Source organism: Lissotriton helveticus, chromosome 7 (assembly GCF_964261635.1).
Source record: "Lissotriton helveticus chromosome 7, aLisHel1.1, whole genome shotgun sequence".
Taxonomy (NCBI): domain Eukaryota; kingdom Metazoa; phylum Chordata; class Amphibia; order Caudata; family Salamandridae; genus Lissotriton; species Lissotriton helveticus.
This window is the reverse complement of record NC_136068.1, coordinates 988,736,227-988,762,474: the sequence shown is the minus strand read 5'-3', so window position 1 is coordinate 988,762,474 and position 26,248 is coordinate 988,736,227. Positions and strand designations below refer to the sequence as shown.

Genomic DNA, 26,248 nt, shown 5'->3' with positions numbered 1-26,248 from the left:
TGATCATCCATTTTGGCTGTAGCTGTGTTTAATTTTCTTATGGGAAAATATATGGAACCCCCTTTTTTCTCAGCCACAGTTTCACAGATCTCTTTGAAACTTTCCAGGAAGGAACTGAGGTGAATGAGACTTGATTGTTTAAGTTTTGTTATAATTCGCCAAAGTTGTTAGCAAACCAAAAAAATGCCCTAATGAAACTTGGTCCTATAACTACACAGTTGCGGCCACAGCAGGGTAAAAAAAAATCCCCCCCAAAAATCTGTTGTTGTGTCATCCACATTTTACAGCATAGGGCAACTGTTCGGCCCTATTATGCCATTGGCTAACATCAATGTGAGAAACTGCATTGCTCTAACTCACTTGGAGCACACCTGCATATAACGTAATCCCTTCAATGCCAGGCACTACTACTGCAATGGGTGCATTTGGAAATCAGTCAATATTTTGATTTATATTGGCTCCCATAAGAAAAAGTTGTACAAAGGCCATGACAAAAGAAAACAAGCACAGACAAAGTCAACAGACTGACAGCACACGTCCAACCCACTGACTTTATCACTGCTTGTTTTGAGTATTGTTTCCAGTTCTACTGGCACTGCTCAGAGCAGCGTGTCGGATTCTGAAAACCTCCTTCGGAACAGTATGTCCGGTTCTGGGAGCCTGATCTTGAATAATGTATCCCTGTCTGGAGTGGGGGCATCCTTTGGAGTACTGTTTGCAGTACTTCGGGGCATGTGTCTCAAAACAGCTAGAACACTGTCTCTGTCACTGACAAAGAGTTCACCAACTTCAAAGTATATGTTTCTGTATTTCCCATTGAAGCTTGTTTCCAAGATGCATGATAAATTAAAAAAACGTTTTTGGGATTTTTTTCTTGTCTTTTGAAAAAGAAAACTAATGATGCAGCTTTCAGTGTATTATTTCATACTTAATACTTTGATGTTTATCAGCGTCACCCGTGAACATTGATCAGTTAGGTCACACTACTGAGAGACCACAGTGTGTGGAATACAAACTAACACACAAAATAGGGTTCCTATAAAGCCAGGTCTTTTGTACATGTGATCAATCCTTAAATATGGTCCGCCATTTGTTATTGCATTGGGTATGCTATCCAGATGGACTCAGTGTTCCTCAGTGTTCCTCGATAGCAGCAGTGAATGCTGGACAACTTAATTCCAGTAGAAATACTTTTCTGTGTTTGCCAGGGTCAACACTGAAAGATCTGGAGACTTGTCTAACAAAGTCAGAATCCAGTAATGATATAAAGTGGAAGGCGCAGCATATGGATGCAATCCTACAGTACCTCAAACTGAACAAGTAAGAGAGAATAAAGGACAGAATTACTTTAATACCCACAAGTAAACCTTGAAGGACAGAGAACACTGCTTTTATGAAGCAAGATTCAATCTCGATTAGAAAAGGCGTGGTACCGTAACTTTACGATAACAGAGTTCAACTACAGAAGAGAGAGAACTCATTATACAGACGATAAAAAATGAAACACAGGATTTGTGGCCCTTAAAGCACACTAGCCCATGAGCGTTGCGTTGAGTTCTGCCTGCACTATTTGGAAAAGTGGCTTCAGTTCTGAACGCCCCATGTTAAGTAGTGTTTCTTGTTCTGGAATGGAGGCATATTTTGGAGTAGTGTGTGCAGTTCTGGAGGCCTCATTTCAGGTAGCGTACTAGCCCATGTCCGCATTCGAGTTCAACCTTCAATGATACTACAAGAGCCAACATGATCGCTAAGACACCCAGATCATAGTATTCTAAAGCTCTGTCTTAAAGAAAATAATTTTGAATCAGGTCATAGCCACAATAAGCTCCCAATTCAACATGAGTAGAACGAGGCTAGAACAGCGATAGAAGAGACTAGACCTATCGCTGTACTGGATCCTACCAAAGCGTATGCAGAAGCAACCGAGAGAGAAATATTGACCTGGAAGAGAACCAACATCAGATCTGGACCAACCACACCAGTGTGAGAGCCCAATTTGAAGTAACTTCCAACACAGCTTGAACCATGAAAGTAGGTGTATTCAGAGAAGCCAGTTTAAGCAACCATAGAATGCAAAATGACATTCTAATACCATAGGAACACCACACAATCATGCTAGAGAAAGACCCGCTCATTGAGCCAAGGATCCGCTCTGCCGAAGCAAGAGCAAAGTTGTCCTAGAAACCTACCTGTGCTGACGCCCTAGGTACAGCTCCAAATACGCCTCTCACTTTCCTTGAAAAAACCGAGCCCAGCCTTTGACACTGGGGCCAGCTCTGAGATTCCCGCTCTCCTCTGTGCCCGGCGGGAGCTCGGCTGGCACCTGCCCAGCTCTCCGGTGGTTAACCAGTGTCACTTTCAGCCCAGCAGCTACAGGAATGCAGATTTCGTACCTTTAGCAAACAATGAGGTACCATTGATGTCCCTGCGCCTGTTCCGACACGACTGCCCGTGCAGCTTCAATGTGGTAAATGCAAATGGCGCCCAAAGCTCCCTCAGGCGGGCCCGTCCTCTCTCACCGCTCCTCACGTAGGCGCTGTTTGTGGTGTGTCTGCGCAGGACCCGTACGCATTCCAGCCCGGAAACAGGAAGCCTTCCCACCTTCTCCTGTCCAGGAAACATGTTCCCAAATAGCTGCCGCGAGCCCCTATGTGGCGATGTGTACATGTTTCCATTCAGGGAGACCATCCACCCAGATCTGCCTTTGAAAAGGAGATGTATATTTTGAGGCATGTTTTGGGAGTTTTGTGAAAATAACCTAAAGAATTTGCACGCATGAATGAACGTGCGATACCAAAAGCAGCGTCTACAGACAAATATAGGAGGCCCGGGACATTCTCCTTTCAAATGTCAGTCCTTCTAACCTCGGAGCGAGCGGGTCTCTGATCCTGAGGGCGGGAAGGTTAGATGTTCCCTCACTGCAGCAGCCCCTTCATAACAAACTCTCTTATGTATTCGTTGTTTAATGTCTGGTGCGCTGGGTGTGAAATTCAAGTTGCTTAGTATTGTCGACCAAATGTTTACTTTCTTTTAATCGTATCGATCTGTGATCGGTATGATCTCCACCTGCAATCACAATTCACAATGGGCATATCAACACCATATTAATTTAGATATTAAGCATTTCATAATAGCACATGTGATTTATTGGCATTTTAGACATGCGTTTATCTATTTTATTAGGCGCTTTACAGGACCTGGCCTACTGCCCACTTACAGCTTCTGAGATCTGTTTGATTCATTAGTAGGATTGAGGGGAGTTCTGTTTTTGGTGCCCCTTTCAGCATTCGCCTGGTTGATTGGGTCAGCGTGTCCCTTTGGCGGAGTGCCCGCTCCTCTGCTCAGGGCCACAAGAAATGTGTTCTATTCATCAGGACTCCTATCTGGGCTCAGTTTAATCGTTCAGCTCCTGTGCAGCGCTTGCCACTGAGTTAAAAAAACAAAAGCAAAAGAGCACAGGGTGGCAGAGAGAAATGGTTGCCGGTTCGACTTTGGGCAAAATGGTTGGCACTCAAGTAAATATGGGTAAATGTAAATAGTTAACAGAGGATCCACGTTAGACACTTCTGTGTCAGGTCATCACGGTAGAAGTATCCTACTTTTCTAAGCGATAGCTCAGACAATAGCGTAGCAAGGTCAGGTGGTACCCGGGGCAGAAAATGTCTCGTCACCCCCCGGCTTGACAAAATGGGGAAAAATGTTTAAAACACATATTTTTGCCATTTTGCCACCCCCCTCAGTGATGACACCCGGAGCGGCCCGCAACCACCACACCCCCCGTCCTACGACACTGACCACAGATCCACAGCTCATTGACCCCTTTAGTGATTTGGGAACGTTTTACTTCCCAGATGTGCACGATCCTTCTTCCTACATGAGTGTTTCTTTACATTGCTGGGGGAACTAGTTTCATGTCTTTGGTCAATAAGAGTGTATACATTCGTTGCTAGTCTTTCCAGGGCATAGACAGAAAGGTGGGGCATTTCTTCAAAGAGATTTGTTCGTACTCAGAGGTTAATTTTAATTGTGTTCTGTTCCTGAGGAGCAGGACATTTAACCAAAGTTTATTGTCATCTTAGGCCCAGTGTAACTCTACCCAAATTTCATATGAATCCTACATTGAAGCCTCCGTAGAAGTCAGGTCCAGAAATGAATATAGCTTGTAATTCTGGAATCCCACAGTTGAGTAGAAGGCTTGGTGAAAATGTTCATGTTGACATTATCACTTCTGTCAATCTGTTAATGGGACAGGTTAAGTACAGCTATGAAATGAATTGTGCAGCTGCGTTTCTGACCTAGTTAACTGGAGGTGCTGATGGTCCTAGGATGTCTGACCATGGTAGAGTAGGATATGCAGTGGCTGCATCACCAGCTAGAAGATTAACATCTTCTGGATTTGAGGCACAGCCAACCTCAAGCTGTGCATCCATTTTCCAATTTCTTGGAGGAACTGGCTGATTCGACATGGTCTGTACTCTTGTGGCCATGACGTGAATCAGTGCTCAACTTTTCTTCAAGAGTTACAGTTGAAAGAGTTGGTCAAATCTGTAAACGGCCTCAAATAAATGTTGAATCTTTGGGGCCAGAGGGTGGAGCCTTGGCAATGTGTATGATGTAGTGAACGTGGAGCGCGACTAGACTCCCTCGGTCGTAAGTGGTTGTTTTCAGTGCCCTATAAGTACTGGGGGAAGGCTGCAGTGCTTGAGTTTGGAGAAGGTCTGTCTAGTAGGCCTTCATAGTTCAATGGGGTCAAATAAGATGCAGAGGTTTATTTTGCATTTATTTCGTAGCTGGGAGGAAATTCTATATGTAGACTGAAATAAGATACGTAAAAAAACTGTAAAGGAAATGTGCTGTACTCCTTTGCACAAAGCCTGCCTATTTCTTGGACACATCAAGGACGTTATTACACTGTTCCATCACCAACTTAAAGATAATATCTGTACCATTGATAATGGGTGCAGACTTAGGTTTGTAACACAATCTCTGAAGTGAGGAGTTATTCCTGTTGGTTCAGTGTATTCTACAACATTTATATGTACTCCACCACTACAACATACAAAAATTCTCACATATAATTGACCAATCATGCATTCTCCAGCAATCTCTTTTGGTTTGTAGAGTTACAGCAGAGGTGTGGAAACATGTAGTTTTAAAAATATACTTAAGGCTCATTTGCAAGCCCTTTTTAGGTCTCGCCTTGGCAGCTCTTCTGCTGTCTCTTTGAGACATGTTGCATTCTGGATAGAGGCATAAAGCTCCACCGACTTTACACCCATATATTTAATTGGCTCATGTCACTGTCCTTTGTAAATGGTGGCTTTAATTGGTCAATAAGCATAGTAGTCCCTCTTTATTACTGCCTTTTTTCTTCTTGTAACCTCCAGTGAGGACACCCCGTTACATGTGTTGTTACTCAGTAGGCTTTAATTACAGGCTCCGAGAACTATTTTCTTAAATAGCTTTGTCCTGCCTGCTCTGTTCACTTCTTCCCCTCCTGCCCAATGCTCTGCCCTCTCACATTGGCATCTTTTTTTGCAAATCCGAATTCACCATATCCTGGCATTTGCATGTTTTTGATTTTTGCTCATCAGATGCCGATGGTGCCTGCTCCGTGTACTTCCACCTCCCATCAGCATGTTTTTTGTACAGCGAGAATTGCCCCGATCCTGAGACTACATTTATATATTTTTATTATAGTTGTTATGCGTTTAAATTTAATTGATACTGTCCCCATGGGTTTTGTAGAGCCGACACAGAGACTCAAACCCGGTTCCCCAGGCACAAAGTCAGCAGCTCTGTTTGTTAGGCCATAAGCTAACTTGTTTTTTCATATCCCTGAAAACTTAAAGTAAAACCCAAGCACTGCTTTTTTTTAACAGAAAGGCTTGGATACTTACCAATCAAAGAACTGCGCGGGGCTCGTAGCTTGGGCTGAGAAACCGATTGGTATGTCATGTGGGCCAGGTTTTTGGAATCGCTGAAGGGAAAACCACTGTCTGTGTGAGCTGCGGTGTGGTGTTATTGGTGAGGGCCAATGTCGGTTGCCCAGACATGCTGACATAGGAGACTTACAGTAAATAAACCTTACATAGTGTAAAAGCACCCTCGGAAGCTGTGCGTGGGGCGTTTGAGAGGTTCTTTCTGGTAGTAAAGTGCGGGATGGCTGGCCGAACATTTGGAGAGGGGGTGGGGGAGAGTGTCTTACATTAAAGAAACCAAGGATACAGTGTGGGATGCTTCACTTAACAAAATCCAGTACCTCAAACAATCTATCATAGTATTCTAAAGTATTTTAAAGAAACAAGGGTTATTAAGCGTCAACCCGTTTAGCAGTGCCTTCTCCAGTTCCTGATATTTCTTAATTTGTTTTTAACACTCTCAAATGGCCTCGGAATCCCAGCGTGGTAGTGGTTTTGGATATAAACACCAATGGTGGTGATATGGTGCTCAAATCATTGGTCGGCGCTCGTGTCTTCGGTAAGGGGGGGCAGTCCTGCCAAGCGTCACGCAACAGGTGTGACGCTCGCGCATTTCAGTGTGATGATCCGCATCACCGCACTGAAATGCATTGTCACGCATTTTGCCACCTGCTGCCAGGCAAGCCACCAGCGGCGCCAGTCTCTGTGCCCCGGCTCTCTCGGCTGCTCCGAGAGAGGTGCGCCTGCTTCCGTTGTTCCTAAACAAACAGTTAACCAGAGACTACTGCTCTCAGCTCAGAGAGCACTACAAATGTATCTCGCGGCTCTCAATCATGAATCATCACACACTGCAGGGGGGCCGGGCTGCCCTCTCAGTCCGATGCTGCAGCTAATCACGGACCTGTCACCAGGGGGCTGGGATTAAGTCCGTCACGTCCGGGAGGAAAAGTAAGTAAAGCGGCGGGGGAAATCTGGGAGTGCAGGCTGTCTGCTCACAAGACAGCTTCTCTCATGCCGTCGATGGCCGCCCCGGTTTTTACAAAATGTCGCATTTGCCCGCACTGCTGGGTTATTATTCTCAGCCCCAGGTCAGGTACCGAGTTAGATTACTGTAAAATACAGCCACTACAGCTGCAGAAATTGGCTTTCAGGACTGTTAACAATCTATTGAAAAAATGAAAGCTGAGAAAATATTGCCACCGGATGTGCATGGTAGATTGTTTTTTCACAACATTTAACAGTTATATGTCTCGCAAGTGGAAATTATAATTTGTACAATATAATGTGTGATTATTTACTGGTTACTGTTGGTTCTGATGTGGTTTTTCTTGCATCGCTGTTACCTTGACGAAGAGCAGTTTTCCCAAAATGCCTTACCATCCACGTTGACTCGTGAGGCCAGGGCTCAGTGACAGACAGGCTCCAGGCCGAGCCGTGCTATACTGAGCTAAACAGTATTGGCTGGAGTGGGATTCCTGATCGCCAAGAGGGTTATAGGTCATCACTGGAGAATTGGTTCACCTCTGCCGATGGCGGAATGGTAACGGGCATGAGCTACGGTGCGACAGCCAAGAAGATGCTTACTATCAAAATACGTTAAACTCTCGGGCAATGGTTAAACAACTAACTTGGCTGATCAGAGTTTATTCTATTTACATGCATCATTGCCATGGTCCTACTTACATAAACCACAGAGTTTTGCATTGGTTGCCTACTGTCTGTTCCTTCGCCAACTTCCTAGGTTTCATCATACAGCGTCTACTGTGTTTGTATTGTTTTATTTTCTGTCTTACAAAATTAATACAAATAATTATTTTTAAAAATTGCTCCTAGAGGCATAGCAACTCAGAAGCTATTTGAACACTAGCAACAAGGCGGTTTTTAAAGCAGTTTATTGCATTCTGGCACCCAATTTTAGTATTTGTGTTAAATCAGCAAGGCACCGGCCCTTTGCACATTGTTTGAACAGCATATTGTTACTTGATGTATGGCTATGATTTCATGCAGGACCCGGAGGGGGCGCTACTATTCACATTACTAATAAAAGTGTGTGGAAAAGAAAAATGACACAAATGTGAGATGTGTTGCAAGGTTGTTACGCACACTCATCCATCCTGCAGTGTCCTTAATTCCCTGGTGATTTGCTGCAGTTTTAATATCTTGTTAGAGTTTCTCGTTGCTCAAATGGAGGTAATTTCTAATATTTGTAGGTTTCCCTCGTCTTCTTTGCTTGATTTTGCTCACGAGAAAGTGTCACTCCTAGTCGGTGAATGTCACTCATAATTGCACTGAAATTATGAAAATGTCACACTAAAGCAAACTCAAACCTTGGCAACCTTGGCAGCTATGGGGAGGGGGTTCTGCTGGCAGGACCCCCAAGCGTGTCTCCCTCTCCTCAGGCAGATTGTTTTGCGAGAGAGGCGTATAAATAGACTGTCTGCTGCACATAAACACAAAGCGGCTGTGTACCATATACACCGGCTGAGGGCACAGAGGGTGGGTGTGTTCCACTGGCTCCAGATCCAGCCTGTTTATGTCACAGGGATATGCATTTCCTGTGAGGGAAATCAGGGATGGATGTTTAGGCAGCGTGCCACGCCCACTGAAGGGCATCCTCTTCTTTCTGCCTCTCATGAACTAATGTTGAGACTTTTGTAGGCTGCATCCATTTAATCACAGGAGGGTTTTTTTCAACGGGATGTTACGATTTTAAATAAACATAACATTTTCAATGAATCAATGAATTGTACTCGACATATCTGCCAACTTGCTTTCTTTTAAAATGAATACATTCAATGTCTCACGATTTTCAGTTACTAATCTAAATTTATATTTGGGCACCCGAACACTTCAGGTTTAGAATCGGATATTGTACACGAATAAAAACTTAATGTTGGATAACGATGCCCCGCCTCCCTGCCCCATCGTAACTCCCTCCACGGACCCCGGCTGGCCTTTTATTTCAGTGCTTTGAAAACCTGCAAGCGGTGCGTAAACGCACACTTGGTACTTTTAGTCCTTGCTTACGAGAAGCAAGGCGGGCAGTAACTGCTTTGATTTTACTGCCAGCCTTGCTTCTCGGACGCAGGGACTATAAGTACCTATTGCATTGCAAATGCTTGTTAAATTCTGATGGGACTGTACATAGGAGTGACTAGCCCCATCAGAATTATGAACCCCGTGGGAACACCACAAATCTGATGTTGTTCACCCAGAGATCCCATCTACTAAAAGCATTTAGACTCTCCATGTGAAATACCCGGTGCAAAAACGAGGAAAAACTGAGACATTGGAGTGAGATTCCCCTGATAAATGTTGATTTCTTTTGGGACCCTTAGAGTCCTATTTGTGATCTCCAGTATTTTTACCCCCTCCGGAAGTATTTATTTCTTTGGCATCTGTTCTGCAGCGGTGGATGTTAATCGGAGGTTTTTTTTCGTGGTTTTTTTTTTGCATCTTTCCTGTGATATCATTTTTTATTAGTATTTCATGTACACAACAATGCATATAAAATATATAACAGTATGCTAGTCCATATGTGAAATAAATAATAAATTACATTAACTCATTTCAATATACTATGGAAAGGAAAATGTGTAGCATGTTAATTACACTGTCTAATTATATATACATTGCATTAGATAAAAGACACTATCTGTAGGTCAACACATTAGAAAGTAAAAAGGTAATAAATCATGACAAATATCGTAAAATCTATTCAATAGAAAATTTAAATAAGATAAGAGAGCGATACGTATATATTATAAGAGAGGATAATATCATCAATCTAAGCAGAAAAAACGAAAACCGTTATAATCTGAATATCATATTAACAATGTGATAGAAGAGGAAAACTGTAAACATAGCCAATAAAATATTTTCCTTGCAAGATATAAAAGATAGTATAAAAAATAGGAAAGATCTTTGAAATTGATAATAGATTAAGGTGTATAGGTATGTGGCATAGAAGTAGAAGAAGCACTATCTCTCACTGAAGCATCATCTAGTGTGAAGAAGGGGGCCCAAATTTGATTAAACAGATCCAACTGATTATTTACGTTATATATAACTCTTTCACGGGAAGCAGTTTGTATCATTGTTGTAAGCCAGGATTCTGGAGATGGTGTGTTAATCGGAGTTTACCGGTGCACTCGTAATGAGGCCCTTGGAGTCATGTGGTCAGTTTAGCATGAGACCTCTGCTCAAGTGGTGTTAAAGAGTGACGTGGGGGGCCTTCTTTCTATCCAATGACCCCGCTCAAGGTGATTCCTCTCCTGCAGCTGATGGATACCTGGAGATTCATTCCCAGTGCTCCCTGTGCGCCCACCCCACGTGAGGTAATCCTTTCTGTTCCGCATTCCCCTCCGAGACCAAAGAACCCCCATGGTGTGCAGTGCTGCCCTTCGAGTGTCTGAGTCATGGCTGGGAGCGCCTTCTCTATCTCAGCTCCTGTCACAGTCTGGGTATTGGTGTGCTTTGTTGCTTTACACGGAAGGCTGTCATTTAGATTAAAAAAAAGACACAAGTTTGGCGCAGTCTTCAAGTCTTTATATATGAACAGCTGGGGAATGTTTGATCTGCCTCACGCAAGGGTTCGCAGCTGCCGTCCCACCGAATGAAAGGATGTGGGTGGGGTATGTGCTTTCACGAGAGGTTGACTGCATGAGGTGTGTGGGTGTACACCTTTATTTTGTGAGACTTTACACCCACCAACTTTGTTTGAACAGCAACAAAAAAATAGACCGAGTCCCTCAATGCCATAGATCCTTAAATCCGGTTTGCTGATTTGGGTTGTCCACCTGTCAGCCATTTTGGGGAAAGATAAAAGCACACGTGAAATTATTCAGCAAGGAGACATTTTGAGAACGGCATTATCTAGAGGTTATATGTTTTTTTAACATGAGAAGATTTGCCAACATTCCAGTGCTTATGGTAGCCCCCTGGGCTGGGGCGCTTCTCTTTCAGTGTTTTTAAATAATATTTTACAATGGATATAAAAATACAAAGCGAATTCTAAGTGTATGTGTTTGTAGAGAACAAGCATATTGGATAGAAGTAGCTGAAATTTCAGATCATGAACAAAATAAAATATGAAGCAAAAGGAGAAAAATTGTAACAAATATTTATTTTTTCCAACTTTTTTGTAATTGTAGTTATAATTTGTATTCATAAAGTATAGAAGTTTCTTCCATTGCAGATTCACAGTGTTTTTTTGGCATGCAGTGGAGGCTTGAATATGAATATCAAACGACTGTACAGCGCAATAGTCGTGTATAGTTGATTAGGTGATAACCAACATGGTTACATTCTGTTCCTGTAGATGTGTTTTAACTTTTCATCTACTAAAGTGTTGAAGATGTCTTTGCTGAATTTCAACCCCAGCTTTGCATTTTTAGGTAAACATGAACAACTCTTTAGTACATTTTGTACATTCAAGTCTGTAGTACATGCAACAATAAAATTGAAATGAAATAAAATAAAATAAGAAATGTTACAATGTGTATAGGGTTTAGGCCCTGTGGCAGCGTCATGTTCCGCTTTGTATGGATGGTGAGCACAGTGATTTGGAGTGTCTAATTTTGGTCTGGTTGGTGGGCTTTAGCGAATGGTTGTTTCATTTACAACAGCGTATGACATCAATGTCTCAATGACGAACGAATCATTTCAAAGTCTGACACCTCTGAAAAGTGTTTTCCTTCATGTTAAAGGTTGACCAGTCAGTCTTTTGGTGATTAGAGGGTCGCAAGTGGTTAGTGCTTTCTCCATTATTTGTAATGATAAGTGCAGTTTAATCCGCACTGATTGGCATCCCCAGGCAGAACACTTTACTTTGTGTGGCATGTATCCCTTTTATGTTCCTTAGGACCCATGTCCAGTTCAATGTTTCCGTGGCAATTTACAAGGCTTTCAGTTTCCTCATAAATTTGCAGGGTAGCATAGTCCAACATTAAGACCATGATGAAGCCAGAAATTAATGTAGCGGATCCTGTCTATTTTCTGTAAGACTTTTATTGTCTACACTTTGGCTTGTTGGAGAGTCTTGCTTTGTTGCTATCGATTGTCTGAGAAAGCATGGAGTGAAATCAGTTGCCTTGACTCCTCACGTGGCCAGGCAGTGTCGAACTGGCCTATAGGGCAATCAGGCAGTGCCTGATGGGCTGGTGTGACAGATTAGTGTGTTGGCTGTTTTCTTTTCTTTCTGTTTTTGGGCTTGTTTTATGGCCAGGTGTTTACTGTTGAACTCTTTGATATTATCCCACAAATTGCCTGCAGCGAACACGAATGCATGTGGTCTCCCATTCCCATGCAGCGTGTCTTTACAATTTCAAACAGGCCTGATTTTCAAATTTGAACCACGTTTGTAGCTTTCTGGCCCTATAATGGGGCCACTTATATTTTGGTGACAAAGTCTATTTCTTGAGCCAGTCCTACCCTTTGGCAGATGATAGTGATAGTTCATGTAGGACATTTGGTCATAGATGTCTGCAGTGTGGTGAAGTGGTATCTTAACCCTGGGGTCAATGAGGCAGGGCTAGCAGCTGAGCACCCTGCTTTTGGTCACTTGGAGTCAGGTTAATCTGGCTCTGCCCAGGCTGCCAACTGTTGCCTGCTCAATTGATGCTAACATGATGATATCAGCTATCACTGAATGAATTAACTGACAGATGTGCCGCTACATATTTAGCTAGGTAGGGAAGAAATAGGGCAGAAGTTCCCCAAAGTGCTCATTAAACAGAGGTGGGGCCAGCAATTGTAAGGATTAAGACAATTAAACAGATAAGGAGGTGGAGCAGGGAGTCCTGTTTAGAAGTTACAATGAAAGGAGATGTCACCCTCCATGTTGCGACCCAAAGCATTTCATTTGATGGCCTTTGTGAAGTCTTTGTAGGTGTTTGTGGGAGCTTTTGCCCTAGCACTAGCATCCCCCGGTGGCACTATGCATTTTATAAATCTTTTTTGATTTCATTCAAAGTCTAGGTAGTTTGGAATGGCTTCTTTAAGGAGTGACATATCAAAGCTATAGCATTCCTAAATGTTTAGGTTGCCAGCATTTTAACATTTTAACCAAACATAACCCCATTTTCCGTTTTCGCTAACGTTACCTCATTGATGAAGTGGGTAAAAGGCTAATTTTTAGCCTTTTCCGCAACTTGTCCTATTACCACTTCCTTTATCCAATATGATCTTTCGGTGGCTTTTATTTCCAGCTAATTGAAGAATAATCAATTTATCCTGAGCGACAATCGAAAGGATATTGCTGTCATAAAAGTATAATGAGAGTAACTTCGGCAAGCTTTGTGGAAATGACACACCCGATAAACAAATAGTACACAGACATAGATGCATATCTAATAATGGCTGCCAAGCCCTTCTAGCCTGAACTTTATCCTGGTTCTTGAAACCACAACGAGACTCTCATGAGTGGCCGAGTATTCTCGGTTTTGGCTGAAAGCAGGCGTTTCGGTCAGAACAGGATTACAAGTTGTGCAGTTTTCTGAGTGCGACAATCCTGCAATACTTTACCTGGGTAAAAAATGTAAAATCTCCATGAATAGCTCAGCAGAAAGGGCATAGGAAATGGGGAAAATAACCTAGAAAATTAATACGACGGAAGATGGGACAGTGGAAGCTACACTCCTGGAGGGCAGACACTTCTAGGTCTTTGGTAATTGCATGCTGCCCCAGCCCTTATAGGGCTGGTAGGCCATGTTGACACTTCCAGGTCACAATAGGTAGTGTCCAATAAAAAAACTCAGGAAACTAGGGAAGAGGCGTCTGGCAATAGTGGTTGTTACAACTCTCTCTCGCTTTATTATCAGTTTGCACCCAACTTTGTTCCCTCACATTTATTGTTTTTCTCCTCCTCTGTTCCCCTCGGTCCCTCCTGCTAAGTTCTCCCCATTGACTTCGATGGTACTTTCATCCAGCCCTACTTCGATTCTTGCCTTTCTATGAATCCCCTCCTGCAGTTTTTTTGGCATCCCAGCACCACTCAGCATTTCCCCAAACTGGAGGGGGTTCGATCATCTTCAGTTCTCAGACGAGTTTCTAGCTTTTCCCGGGGCTAGTTACAGTGAAACTCCTCCGCTCACGCATAAGCATTTAAAACCTATCTTCTTCGGGTTTATGCACATTGATTTTATATCAGGTGCTATACTTACCTTTTTCCTGCCTCTCTGTGCCACCACCACCATAGCCCTGCGCGTATTTGACAATGTGCCACCCGTAATTTGAGAATCTAGTCCACCAACCGGCCTGGTGGCACAAGTGTCTCTCTCCTCCACACTCCCTTTTCCCTTGGCTCTGGGTTTCCTTCACAGCTCTGGAGATTAGATATATTTCATAAGTGACCTCATAAGGGGAGTTGGCTTCACTATACAATATTCGGTTATCCAAGGGTCATGACCACCAGTCCTCGAGGTCATCATGCCTAGAGGACCTTGTTCTCAGCAACATGCCAAGAATTACAGTCTCACATGAGGAAGTCGGTGCTGCTCCGTGTTACGCTCCATTCACAGGGGCCAGTATGCGGCAGACTTATGATCCTATGGTAATATTACTCCCCAGTATTATCTTCCAGGGATACTGGCACACATTTAATGCCCTCCTCAGTTTTTGGCTTCATAGTCCAGTTATTCACTAATCTCAGCCGAGTTGATTAGTTATTTCTGTTGCTGATGACCGCTCCGGCCAGGAGGCCGTGAAAAGCTTGCACTACATTATAGTAAACATACATAATAGCACATCGGTCTTTCCTACATATCTTCACTATATCTCATACATCATCGTAGCTATACATTGGTTGTTGCAGGATTAGAGCACAGTCTCCAAATAGTAAGGGCAGCACTGTAGACTTTTCCTATAAAGACCACTTGCGAGAACATACCTTTTACCGTCCACGCGCAGGGAACACAGAGTAGCATTCCATAAACTATTTAAAGGGTTCACAAGCAGTAAGAAAGCCCTAAAAAAGTGTCACTAAAATTCAGTGCAATAATACTTGATGGTTCTTTATTCTTTCCTCTAGACCCACTCGTCTGCCCCCCTCTTTTACGGTGTTTATACAGTGAGTTAATTAAATAGCTCCTGAAATCGCTAGTGTATACAGTTTAAAGTACACGCTTGATAGAATTTCTAAATCAGGCTTTGCACCATGTCTGAGGCACCCTTTGGGTTTTCTCTAATGCAGTGAAGTGCCTGATTCTGTTTAGCACTCACTACTGATGTTTGTTTTTGGAATAAACCATAGACAGGACTTCTCAGATCAATAACACTGAATATCACAAAATTGGCCAATGGTTACACCTGCTATTTGTCAATGCTATCAAAACAGCAAATTGTTACCATTGGTGTGAAGCTCCGGTGTCCAGATTTGAACGGTTACTCCAGGTGAGGTTTCCCGGATGTTGGAGGCCCCAGCACTCTAGTGTGAAATGCATAAGTGTCATTGCCAGATGGGATGGGCCTTCTAAGCACTAGTTTATAGTGAAGGTGTTCTTGGATTTAAAGTCCAACTCACAAAAGATTGTGGAATTAAACGATTAGGTGCGCTTACTCAAGAAAGATGAGGCTGTGTGCTTAAACTGCTGACTGTTAAAACAGGAGCCCTAAAACCACCCTTATCACATGGCCATATTTGTGTGAACCTCAGCTAATTAAAGGGTGTGGACTTGGAAACAGGCCCAACGTTTGTATTGTAAGTAATTTACAGAAAACAATGTTTGAAAGTACAAAAAGTGGATAATCTAGAAAGTCTGTCCAAGTACCTGTCAAGGAAGCATATTAATGTGAACAAAACATTTGGGAATGCTAATCCGTTATTAAAATTGGATAACAGCAGTAAAGCAAGCAGTTGTGGTAAAAAAAAAGTAAAGGCCAAAAGTAATCTGCTTCCAAATGATCAGATACCACAACAGTGCCTCCTTGAGTTCTGAGGCGAGGGAATGAGATAGAAGGGAGGTCTGAGTTCGCCTGCATCCTCCCAAACACTGTTACCACATAAAGCAAATGTAGTGCTATAGAGACTTAGTACTAGTGCCTCTGTGCTCCTGGTTCCGGGCAATACCTTATTCCTCTGGTGTAGAAGATGTCCCTAGAGTTTTAAAAAAACGTACCCTTAGAATATTTCTAAAAATCTATGGGATGATCTCACATACCTCAGAAAAGAATCCTCTAAAGGCGGGCGGGCGGGCCACACATCGCGTTCAGGGTACCTGCAGGGATGAGGGGTAGAGGACCCAGACAAAGCCTAAACATAAAAATCTTGATTGCCTACCTGAAGAAACAAATCGCTATAATAATGGGGTGGTGATGAGGGGAAGAAAACTAGAATGAGGACGCACTTGGAGAGTATTATCAATCCTACATCTGACACGTCAACAGGTTTCAGCCCTAACTGTGGTCTATACTATAACTGGTGAATTTCAATTTTTTTTTGTTTTAAAACAATGCTTTTTATATTATTGCAAGGACTGCCTATAACGTCACTTTAACCTTTGTTTTTCTCAGTGCATATCTAGGATTGGTTTAATGTAAAGATACATTTTATTATTATCATACCTCACTATAACGTCACTTTAACCTTTGTTTTTTCAGTGAAGTTCTGGGTCTTTTTAAAGTAAAATAAGATCTTATTACCATACCTAACTGGAACGTCACTTGAACCTGGTAATAACATTTGTTTTTTTTCAGTGAATTTCTAAGGTTTTTTTAATAAAGGAAAGTAAGATTTCATTACCATACCTAACTATAATGTCACTTTAACCTTTGGCTTTTCAGTGAATTTCTTTTTTTTTTCATATTCACCAAAATCCCTGGTTGAGCATAACATGTGTCGTGCAAAGCATGGGTTGGTTGCAGGCCCTATGCCAAATCCCCCCAGGGGTGGCCTACTCCCCACAGACACCATTTCACATTTTTCTGCTCTGAGTCCATAGGTCCTGAGGTACCTCACGGGAGGCCTCAGTGGGTCCCTCGGGTGTTCCGCAAGACCAGCACCCCAAAAGAAACACAATTATATTGCTCCAGGGGAGAGGTCTCTGGGACCCCCTCTCAAAAGGACCAGGGGGCCAGGGTAACCCTACACTGCCACCTTATGTCCAATTTTTAATACAGATTCAGGACACAGGGACCAAGTCCCTGTGTCCTGTAATGGAGCGCCAACATTTCTCTCAGTACTGCAGCCAACCAATCAGGTCTCTCACTCCCTCAGAACCAGGATAGGCCCCATAGCACTGAGATGGCCAATGGGAGAAAAGACCCTCTTGGTCAAGCAGGCTACTCTATTTTTTTTAATTCATGGTACTAATTCATGGTACTGTGGGAGTCCTGTGGGACTCCCACCCGACCAAACTGTTTAAATATTTGTTACTTTTTAAGTAGTGCAGACAACCGCACAATCCAAAAAATGAAACAATTACTCCATAGGTTACTGAGGATGCCTCCGTTTTAGACTAGCATTAACTCGTAGGATAATGTGAATGCCAGTGTTTTTGGACAAATGTTAAGTCACAGTGAATTTTCCTCTTTGTAGGTAAACTTTGTCCCCTATGTTGCTGTGCCCCAGAGGTAACTGTGCTTGTTTTAAATGACCATTCATTTCTCAGTTTTAGTTACAAATGGTTGCATAGTGTGAAGTGTGGCTGCTCCTTATTTGAATAATTATTATTCCATTGGTTTCTATTGACGTCTACTGTTAGTATAGTTCAGTTTGAATTCTGTCATATGGCCATTCTTTTATAAGCAATTAGTCTTCTTTCTGGTGCTGACCCCACAAAAGACCCTAACACCTATTGGTTCTAATACTCCGAAGAAGTCCTAGTACCTCTTTCTTGCATAACTAACACCAGTTCTCTCCTTCCCTGGCAGGCTGGATCTCCACTACCTCTCATGCGCTTGATCGTGAAATCAAAGAAGAGCATAACCTTGAGGTAAGTGAAGCCAGCGTGGGACATAAGCGTCAGTTCCATTACAGGACTGCGGGGTGCACATATACAGGCTCATTTGGGGAAGGACCCAGGGTCCTTCCCCAAATGAGCCTTTCTCACCCCCTCAGAATGCAATCTGTGGCCAGAAAAAAGGTGATAGATGAAAATGCTTTAGTCAATGTGAAACATTAGGAATTAGCCTATCAAAGATAATCACAGCCATATACACCCAAGGATATTCTTGAGCTCTTCAATGTTTACAAAAAGCAACTAACCAAAGGCAGATAAGTGTTGGGCCCCACTCGAGACTTACCTACTAGACCAAGTTTCCAATTACCCGCAATACAAACAACTAAAGATTAATTTCGGCCTTACTGTACATTGTTGGTGCTGATTTAATGGCCACATCGAGCTTGGATCGATGTCTGGATTTTTCCAAAGTCCAACCGAGTTTGCTTGTGTTCCATTGAAACGCAGAAATTAGCTCAGCAGTTTGAGCTGGACAGACTCTTTTGGGGTGGTAATACTGGACTGATGCGCATATGCTAGATCCTTGGCAATAATGGCGCAGGCAAGCTAAAAAATATGGCGCGAAATGCAACCATAACAATTTAAATTTGCTATGAATGATTCAAACAATTATATCTGATTTTTTGGGAATGGACTCGAACTTCATATGCCACCTTGGAAGTTTGGAGCCAAATAACCTGTTAGGGAATCCATTGTTATTTCTAGAATTGTACTCCTATGGTGAGGTGACCAATAATGCTGCCTGTTGATTGTGACTATTTCTAACGAAGTCCAATAAAAAAGAAAAAAAATTAATCATTCTCTCTACAAGAAACAGAGATGTGCAGGTACATCTTACGCAACACTTACACAACTGTCCCATGATCATGAGATCTTTTGGGGCCTAATGTGCAACCTTTTCAAGCTTTGCCTCCTCCAATGTTCTAAAGTCGAATAAAATGTTCTAAAGTTGAATAAGAAATTTGTTGACATTCTCTTCGTCCACTTCCACAAATTAGCACAAAACGATTGATAAATATTTCTATCCTGTGAAAGCTGAAACCTTTTTCTGCTTTAATAGACGCTGAATGCTGTATATTATGTTTAGGTCTACTAATTAACTTGTAAAATCAAATAAGTCTACTATCTAATAGGTGTGCAAAAACTGTTGTACACTTCAGAGAGACATTAGCTTCTTTGTGCTGATGGATGTTCTTTTTTTTTTTTAATTTTTATTGAAATAAAACAGACATACAGAAAAACAAACCAAAACTTCACGAGGCGGAAACATGGTGGTACATTATCAGGGGTCCATGCGGGCGGAGCTCAAAGGCTGAATGAATACAAAGCAGTAGAATAGAACGGGGACTGGGGCGGACAATGAAACAAGCGAAATCATCAACAGCAAAAGAGAAGTGAATGTCAATTAGGGGGACGAAGAAACATCAATGGGTACATCCTGTGGCGGAGAACATATATTGCCACGATAAACATTCCATTGGGACCAGACTCTACCCCATTTCTTGGGCCGTCCCCGGGAGAGGTACACAGTCTTCTCCCGGAACATGCACCAGTCCATGTTTTCTTTCCATTTGGATAAGGTAGGCGATCTATGTGAACCCCAGAACTGGGCAATGTCCCTCTTCGCGACCATATTGCCAAGGGTCGCCCATATAATCTGTGCTGAGCTGTAGTCATTAGGCTCCCAAACGTTCAACAAACAACGCCTGGCTTTGGGCAGCAGGGACACACCCGTAACACTTTCCATGACGGCATGCACTCGAGACCAGAACCTAACCATCTCCGGGCATTCCCACAATATGTGGAGAAAGGAACCAGACATCCCACAGCCACGCTTACATAACCCATCCAAGGAAAAACCCATACGAACCAGACAAGGCCCAGTGACATACACCCGGTGGAGTATTTTAAGTTGGACAAACCTCAAACGAGCAGGAATGGCGACTTCCTTGGGAGAGGACAGGGCAGATTGCCAGTCCTCATCGTCTAATTCCAGTCCGTCAGCACACCACGCAGCCCGGAGGCGGACCAGCAAGTCAGCTCTGTTGTTGATGAGTTTCTTATAAATCAATGAGATCGTGCTGTCGGGCACATGACCATCCAAAATGCGGTCCTCCAAAGGGGAAGACTCAGGAATATCAGTACCCGCTGCAAACACAGACAACAGAGCATGACGGATCTGGGCGTACCTGAAGAATTCATTGGCACCAAGATCATACTCCACACGCAGCACATCAAAGGACTTGACAGTACCCTTCGACCACAGATCACCCACTGGATGTTCTTTTTAAGTGATTCTGCAACCTCATTTCGCTTGATTGTGATTTTCTCCTGCATTGACAGCTTCCTCTCCTGTCACTTTCTAGCAGCTCAGTAAGATTGTGGGAGGTTTGTCAGTCACCATTTGGCAGCAACAGTGGTCCACATAATATGATTCAACTTTACTTCTGAGAGCTTTGTCTATTTGAGCTTTAATTGGATAATACTTCCTACAGCGAGGTTCTTTGCTTGATTGTTTTTATGTTTGCATTATCATTCACCTATTGAAAAAAATGGACCCTGTATCGGGCTTTGGTTTGCTGTTATTGTTATCATTAGTTTTGCTATTTTCCTTTTGGATAGCGCACAATCTGCCATTTCCATGGCATTGCTTTTTGGTGGTTCGGGGTTGACTTTCCAGGTGCTCTCAAAGTTTCCTCAATAAACAGGAGTCTGGTTGGCTTTGTGAAAATAGGTGCTCAGTGGAGTGAATGATGATGTTTATCCGTTAGGGTAAATGTTAGGATTTCACTGTCCATATCACTGATTTATCCCATTTGCAAAAATTGATTTAGTTGTGTTGGGCCACATTTGATTAACAGACACCGTAAATAATGTATTGAAGTTATACCAATCTGGTTTCTGAGATGTTTGCAGTAATGAGTCTAACAGTTCAGTTGTTGGGTGACATTAGGCACATGCTTGATGGTGGGATGACTGTAATTTGGTCCTATGCAGTCTCTCAGCGGCCTTTGACCCAGTTGACCGTTCATATCCCCAAAAAATGCATGAAGATAGACTTAGCTTGCTTATCCTCTTTGCTGTCTAATCTCTTTCAGTGGTTAAGATGGAGAGGTCATATCTGGTCCTGCTTCGCTCCTCTTCATAGTTTCTCCCCATTCCCTATCTTGTTTATCTTAGCCGAGAGCCACTGGTACTGGTTGACAAGCTGGGCATCTCCAGGTATCAGGATGCTGTCAACACATTGTTATACCTTTAAGTACTATCCCTGACATCCAAAACCCCATCACCATTTTTTATTTAATTTTACTTTTACCAAACTTTATACTGCACGAAGTTGACTCGAAGGTATCGGGTATCAGAGCGCTTTACATTGCACCAACTGTGTTACATGAGGACACAATTGACCTATTCAGTGTGGAAGAACCCACCTGTGATATTGGCATCCAATCCTGGGTGTACAGTTTAAGGACCTTTTTTGGATTTTTCCAGACGGGTTCTCTTTCAAGAATGTCTTATAAGTGCAATAGGCTATAATGCACCTGTAATACAGTGGACGGTACATTAGCCACATTTTTGAGGGAGTGCCCAGTCTGTCAATCTCTAAGTAAGGCCACAATCCTGAAACTTTGCTTTGCTCACTGTTCTTCTTCAGACCAGTTGTGTTTCAATTTTCAGAAACTTTGAAATTTTAGAAAGAGATAGACTCTAAACCGTCTCTTTGCTGGGGTGGTAACATCGTCCTGCAACACTTTTGTTACGAATTGCCTGGTTTGTGTTTGCATGTGATCAGTAATGCACCTGATAAAATCGGCCACCGAGTTGCTGGGAATTTATCAGGTGTTATAATTGCAGTTTATTACAATGTTTGCCTATGAAATGGAATACCATGCAAATTGTGATACTGCATTAAAATCTACACGTTCTGGTATTTCCTGGCCTTTTTTCTTCATTTAAATTCCGGCAAGTGTGACCTGCTGAAATTTAATGGGAGATGTGTTTACTACACTGAACATGTGCCAGGTGCGACAAAAACTTGAAACCTCCTAATTACAGTATGTGGGGTAACAGGTTTTACTGCATATATCAGAAATGATCAAGCCTCTCGCAATGAGGGGTTTTGTTTTTAGAAATCACTGTTTGTCTTTCATCAGCCTTTCGTTAGGGAGTAAAGGATTTATCTTTTTAATTGTTAGAATAAGGTTATATGGTATTTGTGGTTTTCCTTTTCAGTTAGACTATAATTGTTATCTAGTATATGTTTTTATATTGTTGAAACTGATATTGCGATCCACAGTTCTGTGATGACCTCAGTCAAAAACTCCATATCAATAAATAGACTCGTTATAAATATTAATATTAACAAATGAAACATTTGAAATTCCTACATACCTTTCACAAGTTTAAAAGTAGTTTAGCTTGAGCATTAAAATATCTAAAAGAACGTTTATATGTTTTTTTGTTTCAGTAGGGTTTGTTTGCTCATTACTTGTTTGTTTAATGAACTTTTCCTTGTTGATATTTTTCATGTTTACAATTTCCTACACATGTTTATATAGGAGCATTTTACAAATGAAGTAAGAAGCAATTATTTTGCAAAACGTGCATCTTAATAAATTGGATTAGACCTTGTTTGTGCAGAATGTTGACTGCAGAAAAATAAAATCTTCACATTTCTACCATGATGCTTGTGCGTACAGTTGCTGCGAAGGACGGAAGGGTTCCTGTAGTTTCTCACTCTTTTCTGTGGGCCAGTGCGCTGGTGCATTATAAGAAACATCTATCTTGTCATTTTAGAAAGGCACCTATGGCTGAGTTATTGACAAGCAATACTGATAGCTCTTGTGAGGACTGTGACCTGGTCACTGTCAGTCACTCAAAGACACTGAATGGAAAGAGATGGAAAGGATTGTGGAATGATCTAGTAAGAATGGGGGCAGAGCCATGAGACTGGTTCAAATGTTTGATGGCCTGAGACTGAGGGGCATATTTACAAGCCTCTATCGCCACAGGAACGTCACTTAATGTGGCTTAACGCTGCCTTGTAAATAAGGCCCCCTTTCACGCTGTCCTTAGGTTGAAAGGGGAGGGCAGTGGGTGTTGCGGTGAGCGTTTCACCGCAACACCCATTGATTTTGAAGCTTCCCCCTATTTACAAGGGCAGCGTAAATAGGAGGCTGCTCCAAAATTTAAGACAAGGGAAAACCTGGTCTTAAACAGGTGAAACAAGGAGAAATGCTTTATTTCTACTCATTTTTGCTGTTTCCATGTGTGCTGCATTGTGCAGCACACATAGAAACAGCAAAAAGCCATTGATTGGTTATGTGCAGGAAGTGACACCTTCCTGCACATTAACAATCTTTAACAAAAATGACATTTTGTAACTTCTATGTGTGCTGCATTAAGCAGCACACATAGAAGTTTCAAACGCCTTTTAAAGATTGTTTATGTGCAGGAAGGACACCTTTCTCCACATAAACAATCTTCCCCTCAACCCTCGAAGCAGACACCCATGCACTATGGTGCAAGGGTGCCTGCGTTGGAGCTAGGCTGTTAAATTTAGAGCCAGTGCAGGGGGAAATGCAGGGCTGCATCATATTCTTGTAAATGTGGTGATGTCCTGCGTTTTTAAAGTGACGGAGCGTGTCGTTAGCCTTCTTGGCTTAACAACAGGGTTCGCCACTTTATTTGTAAATATGCCCCTCAAGTCAACTCTGTCTTGCCACATCTTGTTTTTTCAGTTCAATGTTCTTCTATGACCAATAAGTGAAAGATGGAATTCTCGAATTAACTTTAGCCACTGGTGTTGTACCGCATTTCACTTCATAACTCTGCATTATGCCACAGCAGACAGAGAACAACCATAAGCCAATAAGCCAAGGTTCTGCTGCGAGGGAACAGTGAGGCCCGAACTACAAACCCACCTCCCGCCTGAATGAGGATATACGCTATGTCGGAATGGTTCCAGTCTTGTTGAGTACCATCAGTGAGTTGCAGCTTGAGTTTGATGGCACACAGCGGGGCTACAGGGCATGGTGATATTTGTCGATGTTAGTGCATTGCACTGATGAAAAAAAGTGATGGCAGAATATTTGAATTAGCATTTAAGTTCATCTTTTGTTGCTGACTGAATTACTCCGGATAGGGCACAGCGATATGTATATCTGCAATTATCCTTTTCCAAATGGAAGAGTCAGAATGAACTACCAGCCACACCTCTGAGAGGGTAAAAAGCAGCCCCTGACCAGTTTTAGTGTAATTCGGCCTCATGAGTGAGGTGCAACTTAAATCCTATGGTACGGTGCGCTACGGGATCCGGGCATGTATCATTGCACTTAGTGCATTACAATGAGAGGAACAAAAAGTGATGGGTGGGAGGCTTGAATTAATCTTAGTCACTGGTAAGTACTATAGGCTGCTTTTCATTCCATGATTTTTTGCTCATTGTGCCACTGCAGACAGGGAGCATTCATATGCACATCAACCTTGGTCTTGCTTCAATTGACCCTTCACTTTTTGTACTTTAGAAAGAGCACTTTTCATTCAATTTATTGCTGAAGAAACATCTTAATTGACTTATAAAGTGTTGTGTGTGTAATTGTCAATATTCCTTTTACCAACAAAGCATTGTAGCTCATCGTTAACAGTTTCGCTCTATAAGAAAACATTGAATGAAACAAAAATTGGTTATATTTCTATTGGTTGGCGATAACTGAAATCAATTGTTATTGAACTATTGTTCAGTTATGGTTTTGGATATTACATTTCGTTGTTACTTGAATGTTTTCTTTTTCTTTCATTAAATAATTACAGCTTTGTGATTATATGTAAACTTGCTCTGATGTTTCTTTGAGAATGAGTTTGTACTTACAATCTAGAAATGATATGGTATAATCCCTGATGTACCATTCTTAAACTGATGTCCTGACTGACTGAATATTTTCTGCTAATTCACTCTTCTTGTAGGTGGCGGTCTCAGACAACGGGAACCCCCCACTGCAGTCGAACTCCCGGGTCATCATCCAGGTCCTAGATGCCAATGACAATGCCCCAACCTTCCTCCAGAAACGCTTCAGTGTCCAACTCCCAGAAAGACTTAGTTCTGAGGAGCCCACTAATATCTACAGGCTGGTGGCCTCTGACCAGGATCAAGGGTTGAATGCCCAGGTTACATACAGCTTGCAGGACCAAGAAGATGACATTTTCTCCATCCACCCTACCACTGGTCTTGTCTTCTCCAGGAGTACCTTTCGTGCTGGAGAATACAACATACTTACAGTAAGTCTAAGTGACGCACTTGAGAGGTATTCAAGAGTGACTTGAAATGTATGTAATATTGATACTGCAAAGCTGTGCCTTACCAAAGAATAGAAAGACCACTTTTTGGCGTAGCCAGTAGAGAGTGAGGACAAGCAAGAAACAAGATCTTCAGAGGCTCCAGGTGTGGTGCCAGAGCATTTAGGATTCACTAATGAGAATTTTAAGTAATGTATTTCAAAAATATCTTTTTCACTTTACATGAAGTGGTAAAACAATGCCTAAACATTTCACAGTGAATTGCTTTAATGTCCAGTGTAACATATATACTCCTGGGCCCTCATTATGATGTCAGTCAGACCGCAACCGATGGCCTGTTTGTTGTGGTTCAACTGACATCTAGTGCTGTGATTTGGCCGCCGCATTATGATGCGTGGCAGTCGGAGGCAGCATGCGGAGGGACTGACCGATTAATCTGATTGGCTCAAGGAGCCCGTACGACCGTTTGACAGAATGTAAACCCCTAGAATGGGGAGGTGCCTACTCAGGCACCCCGTAGGGATTACCATGTCCCTCTCAGACAGGCCTTTCAATAGGTGTCCCACCACCATTGAAAGGTTGCCAGAAACTGAATTTGGGCGACCTAGCAGAGCCTCCATCCCTCCACGTCCTCCGCTATGAGGCCTGAGGGCGCCTGTGATGCCCCCCTAAACATCCATGCCTGTGTGTCATGCACCAATCAATCAATCAATCATAACATTTGTATAGCGCGCTACTCACCCGGAAGGGTCTCAAGGCGCTTGGGGGAAGGGGTCTTGGCACACAGGTCATGAATGCTTGTAAACATCCATTTTCTCAATGCAGCTTGAACTGCGGACGTTTTCCGGCCACTGCACAAGGTGCTTTGAAAAAATTGGGGGTATATTAGCAACGGCCAAAGATAATTATCGCTGGGCGTGCTTAGCGATAATTAGATGATCGCAGGCTATCTTTGGTTTTATCGCCCTGATAGTGCGTAATTAACAACGCGTTACTCCAGGGCGATAAACATTCCAGAGATAGCGAGGTTATCTCCCATTTACAGGGAACATCGCTGGTTTTCCAGCGATGTTC

At 42.5% G+C, this 26,248-nt stretch overlaps 1 protein-coding gene across 1 annotated transcript in view; it reads left to right on the top strand.

The window, feature by feature from the left end:
• Positions 1–26,248, top strand: part of FAT2 (FAT atypical cadherin 2) — a 201,800-nt gene that overhangs the window by 43,979 nt on the left and 131,573 nt on the right. Inside the window, exons 3-4 of the mRNA XM_078653414.1 lie at positions 17,790–17,851; positions 24,845–25,156. Of these exons, the coding sequence (XP_078509540.1) occupies positions 17,790–17,851; positions 24,845–25,156 (374 nt within the window). The remainder of the gene's footprint in view (positions 1–17,789; positions 17,852–24,844; positions 25,157–26,248) is intronic.